The 21,110-nt window shown below is 47.4% G+C and overlaps 1 protein-coding gene across 1 annotated transcript in view; it reads left to right on the plus strand.

Annotated features, from left to right (window-relative positions):
• The first annotated feature begins 8,098 nt into the window (after positions 1–8,098).
• LOC142599143 (microtubule-associated protein 1B-like) overlaps positions 8,099–21,110 on the plus strand; it is a 122,483-nt gene continuing 109,471 nt past the window's right edge. The window contains exons 1-2 of the mRNA XM_075738840.1: positions 8,099–8,408; positions 13,200–13,301. Of these exons, the coding sequence (XP_075594955.1) occupies positions 8,228–8,408; positions 13,200–13,301 (283 nt within the window). The 5' untranslated portion in view covers positions 8,099–8,227. The remainder of the gene's footprint in view (positions 8,409–13,199; positions 13,302–21,110) is intronic.

Raw genomic sequence — 21,110 nt, forward strand, 5'->3', positions numbered from 1 at the left:
GGTAGGGGATGTGAAGCTCAAGGGCAGCCTTGGCTGCAGTGACCACGAAATGGTGGAATTCAAGATCCTCAGGGCAGCGAGGAGGGCGCACAGCAAGCTCACTACCTTGGACTTCAGGAGGGCAGACTTTGGTCTCTTCAGGGATCAGCTCGATACTGGAACAGGCTCCCCAGGGAAGTGGTCACAGCACCAAGCTTGACTGAGTTCAAGAAGCATCTGGATAACGCTCTCAGTCATGTGATCTGATTGGGCTGGTCCTGTGTGGGGCCAGGAGTTGGACTCGATAATCCTTATGGGTCCCTTCCAACTCAGGATATTCTATGATTCTATGATAGAGGACCATGGGACAAAGCCCTGGAGGGAAGAGGGGCCCAAGAGAGCTGGCTAGTATTCAAGGGTCACCTCCTCCAAGCTCAGGAGAGATGCATCCCAACAAAGAGGAAGTCAGGCAAAAATTCCCGGAGGCCTGCATGGATGAACAAGGAGATCCCGGAGAAAGTGAAACATAAAAAGGAAGCCTAGGGAGGGTGGAAGCAAGGGCAGGTATCCTGGGAGGAATACAGAGAAACTGTCCAAGCAGCCAGGGATCAGGTTAGGAAAGCTAAAGCCTTGATAGAATTAAATCTGGCCAGGGATGTCAAAGACTACAAGAAAAGTTTCTATAGGTATGTTAGTGATAAAAGGAGGACGAGGGAAAATGTGGGTCCCCTCCAGAATGAAATGGGTGACCTGGTTACCCAGGATATGGAGAAGGCTGAGGTACTCAACGACTTCTTTGCCTCAGTCTTCACCGGCAAATGCTTGAGCCACACTGCCCAGGTCACAGAAGGCAAAGGCAGGGACTGGGAGAATGCAGAACCACCCACTGTAGGAGATCAGGTTCAAGACCATCTAAGGAACCTGAAGGTGCACAAGTCCATGGGACCTGATGAGATGCATCCACAGGTCTTGAGGGAACTGGCGGATGAAGTGGCCAGGCCACTCTCCATCATATTTGAGAAGTCCTGGCAGTCTGGCAAAGTTCCCACTGACTGGAAAAGGGGAAACATAGCCCCCATTTTTAAGAAGGGTAAAAAGGAAGATGCGAGGAACTATAGACCGGTCAGTCTCACCTCTGTGCCTGGCAAGATCACGGAGCAGATCCTCCTGGAAACTGTGCTCAGGCACAGGGAAAATAAGGAGGTGATTGGTGACAGCCAACATGGCTTCACTAGGGGCAAATTGTGCCTGACAAACTTGGTGGCCTTCTATGATGGCGTTACAGCGTTGGTGGATAAGGGAAGAGTGACAGATGTCATCTACCGGGACTTGTGCAAAGCATTTGACACTGTCCTGCACAACATCCTTGTCCCCAAATTGGAGAGATGGATGGACCACTCGGTGGATAAGGAATTGGCTGGATGGTCACACTCAAAGCGTTGTGATCAATGGCTCCATGTCCAGGTGGAGATCAGTGACGAGCAGCATTCCTCGGGAGTCGATATTAGGACAGGCACTGTTTAACATCTTTGTTGGGGACATGGACAGTGGGATTGAGTGCACCCTCAGCACCTTTGGTGACAACACCAAGCCGTGTGGCACAGAAGAGGGACCTGGACAGGCTTGAGAGGTGGGCCTGTGCGAACCTCATGAAGTTCAACAAGGCCAAGTGCAAGGTACTGCACCTGGGTCAGGGCAATCCCAAGCGCAAATACAGGCTGGGTGGAGAATGGATGGAGAGTAGCCCTGAGGAGAAGGACTTGGGGGTGTTGGTTAATGAAAAGCTCAACATGAGTGTCCTGGTTCTGGCAAGGACACAGTTAATTTCACAAGGAGCCAGGACAGGTGAGCCAAGCTGGCTGGGGTCTATTCCATACTATGTGATGTCATGCGGTTGGTCCTGGGATCGGTAAATTGGTCTCTGTTATCACCCATTGTGAATATTTGTTATCAGTACTGTTGTTGATTGTTTTCCCTCTCCCTTGCTGTCCCAGTAAACTGCCCTCATCCCAATCCTCAAGGCTTTGCCCTTGTTTTTCCCATTCTCCTCCCCATCCCGCTGGGGGAGGGGTGAGCCAGCGGTGCGTGGTGCTCAGCTGCCAGATGGGGCTAAACCACGTCAGTCCTTTTGGCACCCAACGTGGGGATCAAGGGGTTGTGATAACAACAAGTCTGACCCAAGTGTGTTAAAACAAAGTTGTTATAAACATTTATAATGTTATTGAAACAGTCACTGGTCATAATGATGTTCTGTTTGGTCACATGGCTCTGGTTTGTAAACCCGTGTTTACTCTATGCAATCCCTGCGACGCTGTTTATCACCTCTGGGAGAGGGGTTCGTGTTCTCATGTTGTTGTATTGTGTGATAATGACTTATGATAAGATATCATTGACAGTCATGAGTCTGAGCTGGTATGTGTATGTAGCATTTCGGTCATGCCCATACCTTGGTCAATATCTTTCAGAACTGATTAATAATTGGACCCAATCTATGGGGAAGACAGGGGGGATACCTTCTCCCACTCTTTCACCTCCCCTTTTCCCTTTTGGTTGGTTACAACAATTTTTGAGAATTTTGAATACCCTTGGAATGTTCAGGCCAGTATGTTCCTATTGCTAGGTCTCCTGCATGATTTCCAAGTCCTGTTCAGGGTTAGCAAAAATTGTTTTAAGAATACCACCCAGGGATCTTCCCCAAGGCTGAATGGTCAGGGCTGGCATGGCATGTGGGAGAATATGGGTGGGTATCTAGAGACCCTTTCACCCCCAATGGTTTGGAGCTTCACTCCCGAACAACTGCAAGACCCTCATAAAAAGGTGGAATATTTGAAAGGAAAATGCTGTGGGGATTCTAAGGAGACACAACTTCCTGCGATGTGCTGGGCCCTGGCCACAATCTATCAAACACTGCTTGATAGTAGACAGCACCATCCAGAGATAGAGAGCGCACCCTCAGGCACTGCAGCTACCCAAGCCTCTGCAACAGGCACTGTAGCCGAGCCAAAAGATCAACCCATACCAGTATCAGTCACCCCTATACACAAAAAGAAATACACAAGGAAATCGGTTCGCTTAGTGAAAGATGATGATGAACTGGGACCATCATGAGAACAAAAAGAGCCAGAACCAGAGGTAATAACTGGATCCCTGTCCCTGAGTGAGCTGCGAAATATGCGGAAAGATTTCAGCCGCCTTCCAGGGGAGCACATCACTACCTGGCTGCTCCGCTGCTGGGATAATGGGGCCAGTAGCCTGGAACTGGAGGGCAGGGAGGCCAAGCAGCTAGGATCCTTGTCTAGGGAAGGGGGCATTGACAAGGCAATTGGGAAGAAGGCACAGGCCCTCAGCCTCTGGAGGCGACTCCTGTCAAGTGTGAGGGAAAGGTATCCTTTCAGCAAAGATGTCATATGTCGGCCAGGCAAGTGGAGCACCATGGAGAGAGGTATCCAATATCTGAGGGAATTAGCTGAGCGGGAGATGGTTTATTATGATCTGGACAACGCACAGCTGCCCACAGATCCCAATGGATATTATCAACAAAATAGCAGCCATGTCCCCACCAACCAACAAAAAGGAGACACAGGCCTTCTTAGGTGTGGTGGGTTTCTGGAGAATGCACATTCCAAATTATAGTCTGATAGTAAGCCCTCTCTACCACGTAACCCGGAAGAAGAATGATTTCAAATGGGGCCCTGAGCAATGACAAGCTTTTGAACAAATCAAAGAAGAAACAGTGCATGCCGTAGCTCTTGGGCCAGTCTGGGCAGGACCAGATGTGAAAAATGTGCTCTGCACCGCAGCCGGGGAGAATGGCCCTACCTGGAGTCTCTGGCAGAAAGCACCAGGGGAGACTCGAGGCCGACCCCTGGGGTTTTGGAGTCGGGGATACAGAGGATCCGAGGCCCACTACACTCCAATGGAAAAGGAGATATTGGCAGCCTATGAAGGGGTTTGAGCTGCTTCAGAGTTGATTGGCACTGAAGCAGAGCTCCTCCTGGCACCCCGACTACCAGTACTGGGCTGGATGTTCAAAGAGAGGGCTCCTTCTACACATCATGCAACCGATGCTATGTTGAGTAAGTGGGTCGCACTGATTACACAGTGGGCTAGAATAGGAAGCCCCAATCATCGAGGAATTCTGGAAGTGATCACAGACTGGCCAGAAGGGAAAGATTTCAGAATGTTGCCAGAGGACAAGGTGACACGTGGTGAAGAGGCCCCACCGTATAATAAACTGACAGAAGATGAGAAGCCATATGCCCTCTTCACTGATGGGTCCTGTCGCATCATAGGAAAGCATCGGAGGTGGAAGGCTGCTCTATGGAGTCCTACACGGCAAGTTGCAGAAGCTGCTGAAGGAGAAGGTGAATCGAGCCAGTTTGCAGAGGTGAAAGCCATCCAGCTGGCTTTAGATATTGCTGAAAGAGGAAAGTGGCCAATGCTATACCTCTATACTGAGTCATGGATGGTGGCCAATGCCCTGTGGGGGTGGTTACAGCAGTGGAAGCAGAGCCAGGACAGGTGAGCCAAGCTGGCCAGGGGGCTATTCCATACCATGTGACGTCATGCTCACCATAAAAGGGGGTTAGTCAGGCAGGAGCGTGTTCGCTGTGGCTCCTGGACAGGTTGAGTGTCTGGTCGGTCAGTCGGTCCTCTGTCCTCAGATCAGTAAATTGCTCTCTGTTATCACCCATTGTGAATATCTGTTATCAGCACTGTTGTTGATTGTTTTCCCTCTCCCTTGCTGTCCCAGTAAACTGCCCTTATCCCAACCCTCGAGGCTTTGCCATTGTTTTTCCCATTCTCCTCCCCATCCCGCTGGGGGAGGGGTGAGCAAGCAGCACGTGGCGCTCAGCTGCCAGCTGGGGATAAACCACAGCAATGAGCCAGCAATGCATGCTTGCAGCCCAGAAAGCCAACCGTGTCCTGGGCTGCATCAAAACCAGAAGTTCAACCAGCAGGTCGAGGGAGGTGATTCTGCCCCTCTACTCCGCTCTGGTGAGACCCCCACCTGGAGTACTGCATCCAGCTCTGGGGGCCCCTGTACAGGAAAGACAATGGAGCTGTTGGAGAGAGTCCAGAGGAGGGCCACGAAGCTGATCAGAGGGCTGGAGCACCTCTCCTATGAGGACAGGCTGAGAGAGTTGGGGTTGTTCAGCCTGGAGAAGAGAAGGCTCCAGGGAGACCTTGTAGCAGCCTTCCAGTACCTGAAGGGGGCCTCCAGGAAAGCTGGTGAGGGACTGTTTATCAGGGAGTGTAGTGACAGGACAAGGGGTAATGGGTTTAAGCTGAAGGAGGGTCGATTTAGATTAGATATTAGGAAGAAATTCTTTACTGTGAGAGTGGTGAGGCACTGGCACAGGTTGCCTAGAGAGGCTGTGGCAGCCATATCCCTGGAAGTGCTCAAGGCCAGGTTGGATGAGGCTTTGGGCAACGTGGTCTAGTGGAGGGTGTCCCTGCCCATGGCAGGGGGGTTGGAACTAGATGATCTTTGAGGTCCCTTCCCACCTAAACCATTCTATGATTTTATGGTTCGATGAAGCAGCGTATGCTTGTGAATACATGAGGGCAGAGGTCTGTGTCCCTTAAAGAGTTTAGAACAAGACAATTTTCTTCCAAAGGCACCCTCTTGTCCTTAGGGTTTTAATGTGTGAAACATTTCCCATCACAATACAGTTTGATTGTAACAGTTCACCTTTTGTCATATCATGTTCTAGCTGCATATTCTTTTACAGAGTAATATAGAATAGAGGACTACCTCAGTAGTCTATTTCAAGTATATCTGTATTACCTACCTGTATGTAAGCGTTTTCTTTTTTGACACAATACATTCATTTCACCTTTTACTTTTCAAATCCACAGGCAATTTTCCAGTTATGTATTTTTTATTCTTAAAATAAGGAAGTGCTAAAAAGCATATATAATGCATTTTGTATACTGGCATGCATTTCTCAGATTAATGCATTTAACCTGCTGTGCTTGTGAGGCAAGTAATTGTTTTACCTTCATGTCCGGGAACCACTACCAGTGTATTCTGCAACCAGTTAGTAAGTCCCCTTGGAAAGCCCCTTCCACACTCCAGACACCAGATACTCTTGTTGGTGATTGAAAGAAAGGCATATCCCAAAGCTATGTATTGCAGTGGGAGAAGCCAGAAGCTAGCTTCCTCCAGTGGGCACCATGTGGCAAGTCTTGAGCGTATCTATAATTAGAATACAGACTATCATGGCAGGGGTCATATAAGACATGGCTAGAGGAGTGGACATTATTTCTAATTACTTCTAGGTTTCTACACTATCTCATGGAAACTGCCAGGCTCAGCAAAGAAACACCAAAGTCATAGCTGGGCTCAGACAAATGGGGGTACCTGAAAAGCAACATTGTACCCATGAATACCTCACCATCTTCAGAACTGCTACTAGTTCTGCATCTATGCCATTGCATTTGTTCTATTAGCAGCATCATCTCCAGTGAAGAATGAGCACCACTACTCTTTATCACTGTGTCATCTCGGCCACCTGACCTGGCTGTAAAAATGCTTGTTCGCAGTCTACAATCTTCAGTGTAATGGCAGCTCAGAAAAATAGTCTACTTTGGATGCAACATCAAAACACATCACACCATATTAGTCAAGGCTCTCATTGCTGTATTTATGCAGAAGTATTCATATTAAAAACATTAGGTGCTATAAGCAGATATATCATTATATAACATAATATTTACCAGTACCTACAACAACAAGGTTTCAATCTTTGTGGGTTCCTCTAGGCAAATAAGATGTGTTAATTAGAATGAGTCCAGCGTGACCTGAAACAAAGTACATATTCTAAGAAAACAGGACTGATGTATTGGTTCATCCAGGCAAGTACTCTGTGTTTCTGAGGAGCAGGCAGGGAATTTGATCAGTCAGTACTGGAAGGAGCTTGCACACAGAAGTGTCTTCTCAGTCAGAGACCAGAGGTTATCTTAAAAAAAAGGCTATAAAAGTTTATATCCTTTCCTAGGTCACAGTGAGATATCTCCCACATCACTTTAGCCATAGAAACAAGATGCTTAGTGTAAACCAGCGCCTGGCTTCTGTCTGTAAAGTGAGAGGAACATCTTAGAGAGGCTGATTTATCTCCCATTTTAGGGGAGGATAAAACACTTTTAGGAGGTGATTAAATCTATCTCTTGAGTGGGTCTCTGAGTATCAGGGAGCAGATGTCTAACTTTTACGTGGTGATCAAGAGGAATCAAGCCTTTGTTTTAGTAATTGTAGATGTTTTCTGATACCATTGCTCCCTGGAGTTGCTTGAGCCCAGTCAAAATTAGTTACCCAAAGCCCTTTGAACTTCTAGAGCCTTCAGAGTACGGGTTTTAGCAGCTTGTCCAGAAACAGTGCTTTTCTGGGGTAAGTCATATATCCATGGGCCTTGAATATGTGCAGAAAACCTATGTTTGAAGTATCTTATTAAGTGAACTACTTTCAAATTAAAAAAAAAACAGTAACAAGAATATTTAGATTGCCAGTTGCAGGGGAGCGGGGGGAATATGGCTCAAATTTTGCTGCAGCTCTACAGTGAGATGCAGGAGACTGGACTCTTGGCCTTGGACAGTGGAGCTGCTTTTTTAATCCAGCATCAGGCGTGCAGCTGGAGCCCTGATGCTGGCTTTCTCAGATGAGCTCCCCAGGTCTGCCAAGGCATCACCTGCAGCTCCTCATGGCATAGCCACCATGCTTCAAGGCTAAGACGCTGGGAGGGCCTAGGGGAGCAGGAGATGGCCAAGCCAGCAGAGAGGCCCTGAGGGACAAGGGACATGGGATGACCAAACCAGCAGGGGAAGACAGCAGGAGGGCACAGGGGATGGGTGTGTGTGTGAGGGACGCGGGACCTGCGCCGGCCGGGGCAGGACGGGCAGAGGGGTCACAAAGCGGGCCGGGGCGCACCTCGAGGCCGTCCTCGCGGCGGCCCCTCGGGGCATTGTTCGCACCCCGCGTCCTCCTGCTTCCGGGGGCCGCCGCGGGGAGGATTTGCCGCAGATGACATCAGCTGTGGATGCTGGAAAAGTGGCGGTGCGGGGATGCGCCGGCTCCCCCTCCCCCTTCTCCTCCTCCTCCTCGCCAGGTCCCTGCCCTGCACTGTCTCCGTATAAAAGCGCCGCCGCCTCCCTGCCCGCCTCATTCCCTGCCTCCTGCGGAGCCGCCGCCGTGCGGCCCTTCTCCCCCCAGCGCCCCAGAGCCGCGGGGTGGAGCGGGGCGCCCGCGATGGCCACCGTTGTGGTGGTGGAAGTGGACTCGGAGCCCTCCTGTAGCATCCCCAACACCACCTCCCTCTCGCCCAGCCTCTCGCACCGCTTCCTGGACAGCAAATTTTACCTGCTGGTGGTCATCGGCGAGCTGGTGACCGAGGAGCACCTGCGGCGGGCTATCGCCAACATCGAGCGAGGTGAGGCAGCGGGGAGCGGGGCCACCGCAGCCCCCCGGAGCCCCCACCCCACCGACGCCTTCCCCTCAGAAGCGGCCGCGGCGGGGCCCCCCGGCACGGCGGGGCGCCGCGGAGGGCAGGCAGCCGCTCCCCGTTTTCTTCCCCTTCCGCGCGGGGCGAGCAGGGGCGCTGCCTCGGCTCGGGCGGCGGGGCGGGGGGGCCGGCCGCCCCTTGCTCATGCTCGGGGCGACACACACACTGCTGCCGTCCTCACAAAGATCCGCAGTCGGCTCGGCGCGTACAGCGCCCCGCTGTCCATCCCCAGGAGCGTCTGTCCAGCCGCTAGCAGCGGGGGAAGGGGGCAAGCCCCCTCCTCACCATTGTTGGGGCGGAGGGGCTGGGGCTGCGGCAGGAACCGAGCGCCCGCAGCGCCGCCGAGCCCGTCTGCCCGGAGACAGCGGCGGGTGGGCGTGGCGCAGTCCGCACTGCAGTCCCTATGGCAGCCTGGAGCGGACAAAGGGCGACCGCGCCGCCGAAAAAATCCCGCGGCTGGGGCTGGGGCGGCCGGGATGCCGAGCGGCTGTTCGACGGTTCCCTCGATTCCCCAGCAAACCCCTGTCCCCCACTGCGAAACCAAACCATCGGGATTCGGGGCGTTTTCCTTCTCAGTGGCAAAGACTCCCTGAGCAGGAATGCAGCTGTGCCTATTGTGTCTAACTTTCGGCAACGAGACTTTTCTGTTGGCTAGAGAATTTTTCAGGACCTAAGCTTTATATGCACATATATATTTCAATAAAGAAAAAGATATGGGTAATAAGGCTAATACCTGAGTGATCAGCCTCATTATTGTCCAGCTATGGGATGCTATGACTCACTGTTTATTTGTCCTTTTCTTAAGACAGCAATACAGGAAAGTATCGCAAGTGAAATGACAGTTTTATAAGTTCTCAATGTGGTTTCTGATACAATAGATTGTAGTGTACATGGAGAGAGGAAAAAAGCCCCGTTGCCATAATAGTGGTATGAAGCACAAAGAAAATGATTGCTGGACCCTATAGTTTGTTAAACTCAATTGATACATGATTTTGTAACACTTTTGTTCTGGGCTGGTGAAAGCAGAAATATCAGAAACTTGCCATTGTTAGAAGGGAGAAAGAGACCTTGAAAAGGGGAATTGGTAGCAGCCTTGCCATGTAGGTGTGGTTCAGCAGTCTAGCTAGGACTTCATTTGTCTCTATTGTTGTTTTCTCAACTATTGTTGCTTTAGTTGGCTATTTCTCTTGATTCTTTTTTCATGACTGTGGTAAAGAGCTGCCTCATCACAGCTAACCAGCTTCACTGTGACCTGTTCATCTTTATTGCTACCATTGTCTCCTAGGGAGAACTACTGAGGCAGATGCTTTGTCATTAAGAGCCTCTTCAGCATTGTACTTTCCTAATACTACCTAATTTTTGGTTGTATCAGAAATAAATTGGCTGCAATTAATTAAATTATTAAAATTTATAGAGCAAATGGATAAAACTTATGCCCTCAAGACATTTGATGTCATCCTTACTTTGAAGAAATGCTCTTCAGTCTCTTCTTGAAGCTTCTACTGTACAGTTGCTGCTGCATAGCTCCGTTGCTGCTACCTCTTGCCACTAAGCATAACACCCACTTACAGTTTTAGATGTTCAGAGGGAATGCTTTGGCCTTTTTATTCATCATTTTGGATTAGAAGTCACCTCACTGCTCCTGGTGTCAGACAATCTGATTGGGATTTTGCCTGCTAGGAAAAAACCTTGATCAAATTTTGAGGTGCATTGTTCTGAATGAGTATGCTGGGAGTCTGAAGCTCTATCTGTATGAGGCAAGTATGGGCTTGGCTAATCTCTTTCTCATTAGAAAGTATGCTGTAGTCTGAAAAAAAAATGACTTCCTTCAACCTTTATTCTCAACAGAGCCTTAAATGCATTTAGGGTTCTTGATAAGTCTGCCTCACTGTCTTCTCTGGTACATCTCCTAAGTATCATCACTGAAAAGTGTGGATTCATGTGCTGAAACGTAGCACAATGTGTCAAAGAAAACATCTGCTGATAACACATCAGTGGTGTGATGCTACGCAACCTGGTGGAATGCAGAATCATTTCTTAATATATCATGAAGAGGGAATGGTGTGGCAAGCTGCATTTTCATTACATTTAGGATGTCACTTTGCTAAGGGGCAATCCTCCAACCCACTGTCCACCAAAAAAGAAGGAGGGAGTGAAGAGAAAGCTTCAAGATTTTGCCACTGATTTGGCAGATGCCACTGGGTGTGCCCTGCCTGCTGTTTGACAAGTCCTGTGTCTAGTGGCATTGCACTCCTAAGCCTGCAAAAAGAAATAGCTCCAGTTCAGCCATACTTCCAGTAGTTACTTCCGTGCTGTTAATGATATACATCATTGAATTGACTTTGGATTTTAGTTCTAGAATGACCTCCGTTCTACCCAAACCTGATTTGGTTATATAATGTATATAATACATTATACTACTTTATAATGTATACGCATAATTTTTGCATCCAGAATGCTGAATTTGGGATATTCTATCGAAATCCCAACTTCAGCTTCTAGGACTACTGTGTGCATGGTATGCCTAGGCATTTTTTTTTTGTTGTTGTTATTTATTTCACATTGAGTCCTGTATTTTGGACATTGCCTGGCTCAGCAGTCTGACTATGCCTAATCAGAATCTTATCCCTACTGCAAATTTGGATTCATGACAAAAGCAACTAGGGATGGATGGTGGACATGCCCTATCATTAGCAGCATTGCTGAATCATAGTCCATATTGCTTAATTGACCTCCGGAAAGCTTTGTAGTCTCCCCACACAACCTTGCTGTCAGAGGCCAGCGAGCTGTTTATCTTCTAGCTTTTTGAAGTTCAGCATTCATTCAATGTACTTCAGCTTTGTGATCAATGTCAGTTTACTAGTCATAGTTTTCATATGCACTGTACATGCATGATATTATATCATCTTTACTTTCTTGTTCTCAAATATTCCAACACCTGGAAAACATTAAAGCCTGTTGAGCTGTATTTGTTTGCCAAAACTACACTCCAAAAATGCACCATATGGCCAAGATAATTTTGAGAAATGAAAATAAGGTGACTTACAGAAGAGACTCACTGCTTATGCCTCTGAACAATGATGCATAATTCAGGAAGTGGAGGTGGCTGGTTATACTTCAGTTATTTTTCTCTGGAGTGGTTATGAAACACAGGCAATACTGTATTTCCAAATTTATTTAGTTTCAAATGGCAACTACTTAATAGCTGGTAGCATATCCCAGTAAGAAGCATGCTCCTACCTTGACTGGGATGCTGACAAGGAAAAGCCCTGGATGAATTCTCCCTGAAGAGGCTTCAGGCTCTTGAAATGCAAATGTTCATATTTGCATGGAGAACCTACCCAGAGCTGCAATGGGAGACCAACAGCACAAATCTCATTTCTCTGCTTTTCCCCCTCTTTCTCCTCCTCATCCTTCAGCCCTACAGCATGACTTCTGCCAGCACAAGGCTTGACATTTCTGCTGCCTTGAAAAAGAATAAAGCATGAAAGGCAGCACTGACAGTAAAGTTTGCAACCTGAAATCCTGACAAAGTTACCAGCAGAAGTGTTAGTGCTAGTCTCATGGTAAGGGGTTGGCCACACACCTCTTCAGGCATCTCCTCCATCCCAAAGTGATTTAACTCAACAATTTCATGCAAAGATATGGTCAGGCATGTGGGGAGGGGCCATTAGACACTTCTGCACCTGCAGTCCCTTCTGCATTTGCCAGCTAATTTGTGTAAGTCTAACAATATTCCTTTAGGAAAAAAACCAGAAATCACTCTGATGTTGGTGTTCAAAATCACAGCAGTGCCTGGACTTACCAGTAGTGCGACTGCCTGCTCATTATTTTCAAAATAAAACAAGAAAACTATAGAAAAATATTAAAACATGTTGTCCTGTTAATTTGTTGTGATTTTGTGCTTTTCTTTTTTAAATTTAGTCATCAAAATCTTATGGTAGAAAACTATAAATTTGTCTTTTGGCTGCAGTGATTTTTTTTTTTCCTGGTCAAATTTCAATCCCTAAAAATATATTTTGGAATAATAGATTTTATGATCATATATGTGTCAAGTGTCTCCCTTTCTAAGTAGCTGGGGGGAAAACTGGTAGGGAATAGAGATGTAACATTTATTTTTTTAAAAGAAAAAAGATCAAGCATAGCATTTTAAAATCTCAAAACTAGAATTTTGATATTTCATAAATAAAAGATCACTTAAATTTTAATTTAAAATATGAGATGTTTCAAAGCTTTTGAATGAAGAAGTAAGCAATTGAATACTTTTGTATTCAAATATTAATTTACAACATGCTAGGTGATGCTGTCTTTTTTCTCAAAGGGACAAATACAATGGGCTAATGTATTCCCTGAGTGATTCACTCCACTCTTTTCAGTTTTATAAATCAGTGTATTGATATTTTAAAGTCAATTCCGGGACATCGATAACTTCTTGTAATGTGACTACTAGGATGTGGGAACCAGCAGTCCTAAAGCAGGGGCCTTAAAGGATTGCTACCTTTTGGAAAGGCAGATTTCCTCTTGCTTGTGAGTGATCCCTGTTGAGTGCTGCTTCTGAACACTTAGTACTTTGCAAAGGATAGCTGTGTGGCTTGAAAGGAAGAGAGGCTCTTTTTGGAATTTAGAAATATACAAATAGCATGAATGTAAATGGAGAAATAATCAAAACTTCCAGTGCTCATATATCAAGCTAGATGTGTTTTATATTTTGAATTTTAGGAATCCGATCATGGGACACAAACTTGATTGAATGCAACTTGGATCAAGAACTGAAACTTTTTGTGTCTCGCCACTCAGCTCGATTCTCTCCTGAAATTCGAGGTGAGTTTTTGGAAGTATTTGACAAAGTTTTGTTTTGTATGTTGTTTTAAGAGCAGAATTAATAAATACACTCAGGTACTGGATGTCCCACTTTGATTTGTGATTCTTTACAATGAATACATTTTTCTTTCTTTTAAAATATGGCTTGAAAATTATAATTTGTTTTAACTTTCTGACAACAGGAAATGTCTGAAACTTTAAAATAATCAGCCTTTTAGGTTAGCTTCATGTATCTCACCATGATTACTTTGGCAGTAAATGTTAGTTTTAGGGCCCCATTAAAGTTAAGTGAAACTCACTTTTTGACTGAACAGTTTGTTCATGTAGCACCAATCTAGTAGTCCTGGAGACTGAAGCTGTTCCTCACTGTGGTAGGTAGAGCACATACAGAAAATAACCTGAAAGGTTAACTCTACAGTTTGATAAAGCCAGAAATGGTGTCACAGCTGTTGTAAGAGTGTGGCTCAAGCCCCATGCTTATCCCCAAAGGGCTTGGACTTTTCTCTTTCTTGGTATGAAAAAGCTGAGGGGTGGAGGGTCCCTTGACTCACAGGAACTTACTGTGGCTTGTATGAAGAAATTAGAATTTTACAGGACTTATGAGACTTCTCTTCTCTTCTGCTGCCTTTTCTTCAAGCCTCTCCTTCCTTTAGAGGATTCATAAAATAAATAAAAAATCCCAACAATTTTGTGAAGTGTAAAATTGGATTTTATTCTGAGTATATGGGAATCAAGTGTTTGGTAAATTTTCTAACATCTCATTACATTAACACAAATGCTGAGTGAGTATGTGTGAAATTAATCTTAGTTTTCATATAAAAATATATAGCCTTCTCCAAGGAGTACAGGTTGTTTTCATTGGTGAAATTATTGTGGCCATGTGCACATTGACTCGTACAACCTAGTATTGATGAATGTTATAAATTCCGGCTTCAGGAACATCTCTTAAGTATGGTGAAAAGGGCTATGAAATAATGTATCATACTACTGCATCACATTCCTAGGATCAGTTGCTATACAGTGTTGACAAAGAGATCCTGACATCTTCCTAGCATGACAGCATTGACCTGATGGTCTTGAATAATGTACCAAAATGTCTTGTGTAAACAAATACTTCCTCTTGCAGCATAGCTTATAGCAGATTTTGCCATATCTTCCCATATCTATAGAGAGTAAAACATTGTCAGATTTCAGAAAAAAAATATACCTCTATGATTCTTCTACCAGTCTGTAAAACAGCAGAACCAATATAAGAATATTCAGTGTGAAGATTTAGAGTCAAGGCATGTAGTTACTGAATTACATAGAAGTAAACTCAGGCCTAGAATCATAGAATGGTTTCGGTTGGAAGGGACCTAAAAGATCATCTAGTTCCAACCCCCCCTGCCATGGGCAGGGACACCCTCCACTAGACCTCCAAAGCCTCATCCAACCTGGCCTTAAACACTTCCAGGGAGGGGGCATCTACAATGTTAGGAAGAAAAAATTCTTCCTAACATTATTATAAATCGACCCTCTTTCAGCTTAAACCCATTACCCCTTGTCCTGTCACTACACTCCCTCATAAACAGTCCCTCTCCAGCTTTCCTGGAGGCACCCTTTAGGTACTGGAAGGCTGCTGTAAGATCTCCCTGGAGCCTTCTCTTCTCCAGGCTGAACAACCCCAACTCTCTCAGCCTGTCCTCATAGGAGAGGTGCTCCAGCCCTCTGATCAGCTTCATGGCCCTCCTCTGGACTCTCTCCAACATCTCAATGTCTTTCCTGTACAGGGGCCCCCAGAGCTGGATGCAGTACTCCAGGTGGGGTCTCACAAGAGCCAAGTAGAGGGGCAGGACCACCTCCCTCAATCTGCTGGCCATGCTGTTTTTGACGCAGCCCAGGACATGGTTGGCTTTCTGGGCTGCAAGCATGCATTGCTGGCTGATGTTGAGCTTTTCATTAACCAACACCCCCAAGTCCTTCTCCTCAGGGCTACTCTCAATCCATTCTCCACCCAGCCTGTATTTGTGCTTGGGATTGCCCTGACCCAGGTGCAGTACCTTGCACTTGGCCTTGTTGAACTTCATGAGGTTCGCACAGGCCCACCTCTCAAGCCTGTCCAGGTCCCTCTTCTGTGTCACACGGCTTGGTGTTGTCACCAAAGGTGCTGAGGGTGCACTCAATCCCACTGTCCATGTCCCCAACAAAGATGTTAAACAGTGCCTGTCCTAATATCGACTCCCGAGGAATGCTGCTCGTCACTGATCTCCACCTGGACATGGAGCCATTGATCACAACGCTTTGAGTGCGACCATCCAGCCAATTCCTTATCCACCGAGTGGTCCATCCATCTCTCCAATTTGGGGACAAGGATGTTGTGCAGGACAGTGTCAAATGCTTTGCACAAGTCCCGGTAGATGACATCTGTCACTCTTCCCTTATCCACCAACGCTGTAACGCCATCATAGAAGGCCACCAAGTTTGTCAGGCACAATTTGCCCCTAGTGAAGCCATGTTGGCTGTCACCAATCACCTCCTTATTTTCCCTGTGCCTGAGCACAGTTTCCAGGAGGATCTGCTCCGTGATCTTGCCAGGCACAGAGGTGAGACTGACCGGTCTATAGTTCCTCGCATCTTCCTTTTTACCCTTCTTAAAAATGGGGGCTATGTTTCCCCTTTTCCAGTCAGTGGGAACTTTGCCAGACTGCCAGGACTTCTCAAATATGATGGCGAGTGGCCTGGCCACTTCATCCGCCAGTTCCCTCAAGACCTGTGGATGCATCTCATCAGGTCCCATGGACTTGTGCACCTTCAGGTTCCTTAGATGGTCTTGAACCTGATCTCCTACAGTGGGTGGTTCTGCATTCTCCCAGTCCCTGCCTTTGCCTTCTGTGACCTGGGCAGTGTGGCTCAAGCATTTGCCGGTGAAGACTGAGGCAAAGAAGTCGTTGAGTACCTCAGCCTTCTCCATATCCTGGGTAACCAGGTCACCCGTTTCATTCCGGAGGGGACCCACATTTTCCCTCGTCCTCCTTTTATCACTAACATACCTATAGAAACTTTTCTTGTAGTCTTTGACATCCCTGGCCAGATTTAATTCTATCAAGGCTTTAGCTTTCCTAACCTGATCCCTGGCTGCTTGGACAGTTTCTCTGTATTCCTCCCAGGATACCTGCCCTTGCTTCCACCCTCCCTAGGCTTCCTTTTTATGTTTCACTTTCTCCGGGATCTCCTTGTTCATCCATGCAGGCCTCCGGGAATTTTTGCCTGACTTCCTCTTTGTTGGGATGCATCTCTCCTGAGCTTGGAGGAGGTGACCCTTGAATACTAGCCAGCTCTCTTGGGCCCCTCTTCCCTCCAGGGCTTTGTCCCATGGTCCTCTATCATAGAATCATAGAATATCCTGAGTTGGAAGGGACCCATAAGGATTATCGAGTCCAACTCCTGGCCCCACACAGGACCAGCCCAATCAGATCACATGACTGAGAGCGTTATCCAGATGCTTCTTGAACTCAGTCAAGCTTGGTGCTGTGACCACTTCCCTGGGGAGCCTGTTCCAGTATCGAGCTGATCCCTGAAGAGACCAAAGTCTGCCCTCCTGAAGTCCAAGGTAGTGAGCTTGCTGTGCGCCCTCCTCGCTGCCCTGAGGATCTTGAATTCCACCATTTCGTGGTCACTGCAGCCAAGGCTGCCCTTGAGCTTCACATCCCCTACCAGGCCCTCCTTATTGGTGAGAAGAAGGTCCAGCACGGCACCTCTCCTCATGGGCTCCTCTATCACTTGGAGAAGGAAGTTATCATCAATGCATTCCAGGAACCTCCTGGATTGCTTGTGCACTGCTGTGTTGTCCCTCCAACAGATATTGGGGTGGTCGAAGTCTCCCATGAGGACCAGGGCTTGTGAACATGAGGCTGCTCCTATCTGTCTATAGAAGGCCTCATCCGCTTGGTCTCCCTGGTCAGGTGGCCTGTAGCAGACCCCCACTATAGTGTCCCCTGCCCTCCCTTTGATCCTGACCCATAAGCTCTTGGTGGGCTCCTCATCCATCCTCAGGTGGAGCTCCATGCCCTCCAGCTGGTCATTGACATAGAGGGCAACACCCTCTCCTCGTCTCCCCTGCCTGTCCTTCCTGAAAAGCCTGTATCCTTGCATCCCAACACTCCAGTCATAGGAGCCATCCCACCATCTTTCTGTGATGCCAATAAGATCACAGCCCTGCAGGCGTGTGCACGTCTCCAAGTCCTCTTGTTTATTCCCCATGCTACGTGTGTTTGCACAGAGGCATTTAAGTTGGACTCCTGATGAAGCTGAATTACTGGCTGGAATTCCTTTGTGCTGCACTTCAGGTGTTCTCCTCCTGACCTGTGATCCTTCTCCAGGCTCTGGGCATCTATTCCTGGCACCGGCATCAAACTGGTAGGAGTGTGATGGATTGACATTCCCGTCCCCTGGCAACTTTAGTTTAAAGCCCTCTTCACCAGCTTGGCAAGCCTATGACTGAAGATGCTCTTCCCCTTCTCTGACAGATGGACCCCATCAGCCCCCAGTAGACCAGGTTTCTCAAAGTGAGTCCCATGGTCTAAGTAGCCAACCCCCTGGCTGTGGCACCAGTCCTGAAACCATTTGTTGATTCGCCAGCTTCAACTGGCCCTTTCATGCTCCTTCCCTTTGACCGGGAGGATTGATGAGAAAACTGCCTGCGCTCCAGAGTCCTAGGACTCCGTAATCCTTCTTGATACTCCTCAGAGTGCTCCTGGCTGTATCACTGGAGCCCACGTGAAACAACAGCAGCGAATAATAGTCAGTGGACTGTAGGAGGCTTGGTAGCCTCTCGGTGACATCCCTGATCTGAGTCCCTGGTAAGCAGCACACCTCTCTCTCTAGAGAGTGCATCAGGTTGGCAAATGGGTCCCTCTCTACCTCTCAGAAGAGAGTCTACTACTACTATCCCCTGTCGCCTTTTCTTAGTTGCACTGGTTGTTATACAGGGAGCAGATCAGGCTGCCTTACTCAGCTCCAGCATCTCTCCTGATGCGGTGGGTCATTCCTCATCAGTCTGCAGAGTGGTGAAGTGGTTCTGCAAGGGCACCTCAGACTTCAGGGGAAGTCTCTTCCTCCTGCCAGTCCTTGCCATCGCAAGCTTTCATTCTTCCGCATTATTGGCCCCCCCTCCCTTCTGCACGTGTCGGTGGGGGAGGTTTTGTCTTTTTGGCTCTGAGCTGTGGGTCCACCTCAGACTGCGCTTGGAACCAGCTATCTAACTCTTTCTCAGCCTCCCTGATGTCACTCAGCCTTCTCACCGCCTCCTGCATCTCAGCCACCTGCTGCAGGAGGTCCTCCACCTGGGCACACCTTTTGCGGGCACATCTGCCCCCTATTCCTACCCCGGGAGAAAGATCTAGGCACTTCCTGCAGTTGGAGGTCTGTACTGCAGCCTCTCCCTTCAGTAGCTCCATCTGGGTGGAGGCATCAGCCACTGCTGGGATAGATGGTGTAGACCTCCCAGCTGGAGCTGCAACCTTTGCTCTCAGATGAGTGCCCACCATTCTGCCTTGAGGGTCAGGTAGGATGGGTGCCCTTGACCTGTCACAGAACGGTGCCCGGCTGCTGGGTTATGTGTTCTTCAAGTCTCCCACTCAGCCAGTGGAATGCCCCTCCTTTGACGAGGTGCCCTCCCTGCACGCCCTCCTGTGCAAACTGCTGTGCAAACTGCCATGCCACGCCCTGGCTGACACACCATGCTCTGCTGAATTGCTGTGGCACCACTTGAAATAAATCCCAGCAATTCTCTCGGATGGTTTTCTTCCTAGTTTTTGGTGGCGAGTGTCCTGGTTTCAGCAGGGAGAGTTAATTTTCTTTCTGGCAGCTGGTGTGGTGCTGTGTTTTTGATTTAGAATGAGAATAATGTTGAGAGCACGCTGATTTTTTTAGTTGTTGCCAAGTAGTCAAGGACTTTTTGGCTTCTCGTATTGCCCTGCCATCATGAAGGCGGAGGGCACCCAAGAAGCTGGGAGGGGACACAGCCAGGGCAGCTGACCCAAACTGACCAAAGAGATATTCCAAACCATACGATGTCGTGTTCCATTTATAACTGGGAGGTGGGCTGAGAGGCGGGGGAGCTGGAGGCCTAGCGCGGCAGCTGGGGCTCTTGCGCAGCGATGTTCAGAGTGGTGGCGTTTGTCTTCCCAAGTAACCGTTATGCATGATGGAGCCCTGCTTTCCTGGAGATGGCTGAACACCTGCCTGTCGATGGGATGTGGTCAATGAATTCCTTGTCTTGCTTTGCTTTTGCGTGTGGCTTTTGCTTTACCTATTAAACTGTCTTTATCTCAACCCATGAGTTTTCTCACTTTCACTCTTCTGATTTTCTCCTCCATCTCCCCAGAGGGGAGTGAGCAAGCGGCTGGGTGGTGCTTAGCTGCTGGCTGGGGCTAAACCATGACTGTTATAAGTCAGCTGACTTCCATTAGACCTAAACCCCTGCAGGAAGCTGAGTGTTTGTACACAGCATAAGCCAAGCTGGTGAAATATTCTCTCCCATCTCTAACAAAGTTTCATGTCAAGTGGAACTGAAATGGTTTTAAGTGCTGCCATGTGTCTGTGGAAATGTGTGCTTTATGATTACTAAAACCTTTTTGCCAATCCTAAATCCAGAAATGCTTACAGGGTAAAAGTTAAAATGCCATGGGGAGATGAAATAAATGACATTTTGATTACCCCTCAGAGCTTGGCTTTGTGACTGACACAACCTTCAAATCCTGGGGGAAGAGAAATGGCAAGGAGTAGTCTTTCCCTTTGGCACCTCTGCTATGCCATCCCTGCCTCTGCACGGCTGCTTATCTCATGGCAGAGGGTTAATTAGAAGACTTTAAGGATGAAGTTGTGGAAGAGAATTTAAATTCCATCTGTATGGATTATGATCTGGTGTAGTTCATTAGCATGCAGACAGAGTTTGAACGCCTCTTTTCCAAGAGGCCTGTGACTTCCAGGCATTTTCACACTCTGGCAGATCTGTTGTGCCTTATGGGTTTGGCCTGCATTTTCATATTAGCACAGTTTAATTAGGCAAGGAGTGATTGCTGTGTCTCCAGAATGATCTACCGATATGATAGATCAATATTTATTACAAAGATTCTTTCAAGTAAATGTCTGTTCTGTTAGACAGGTTTGCTCATTCAGAGTCCCTAGAGCCATTTAGGAAAAATCCTCTCTGGTGTGAAGCAGAAAATTAAAAAGAATTAACACTGACAGACCATGTATTCTCACTGCTTTCTGCTATGTTCCTATGCCTTGCTATTCTAATCTGATATGTAGGTTTGATGGAAGGAGTTGTGTTCAGAGACTGCTTCCTGTTCCTTGCAGCAGCATAAGAGGGGAAGTAAAATGGGTCAAAACATTGGCTAAAAACGATCAAGCCCAAACAGAAATATGCAGCTGTAGAGGAATATACAACTGTTATGCTGAGAAGAACTTTCGATAGCTTAATTCCATAAATTTATCCTGGTTATCCAAATTTGAAGTGAAAGGTGGGTGTGAAGCGGTCCAGTCTTCTAAACACTCATGTGAGTAGCCAGGTTTACAGTGACTGTCCAGTAAATGTCATATGAGGAGAATTTGCATGATCAGGTCATTACTGATCTTTTTTTTTCCTGATTTTTTTTCCCCAAATTAATTTTAGTGTTCTGTGCAAGGAAAGCGGTTTTCCTGTGAGGGAGCATGTTGGAACAGTATGCAAAATCTGCTCATTTGTGAGGATTCACAAAGGACCTAAAATAGAAGCCATAAATAAAAAAGTTTTCAACAGAGAAAGGCAAGGTGAAAGACTTTCTG

Source organism: Balearica regulorum, chromosome W (assembly GCF_011004875.1).
Source record: "Balearica regulorum gibbericeps isolate bBalReg1 chromosome W, bBalReg1.pri, whole genome shotgun sequence".
Classification (NCBI taxonomy): domain Eukaryota; kingdom Metazoa; phylum Chordata; class Aves; order Gruiformes; family Gruidae; genus Balearica; species Balearica regulorum.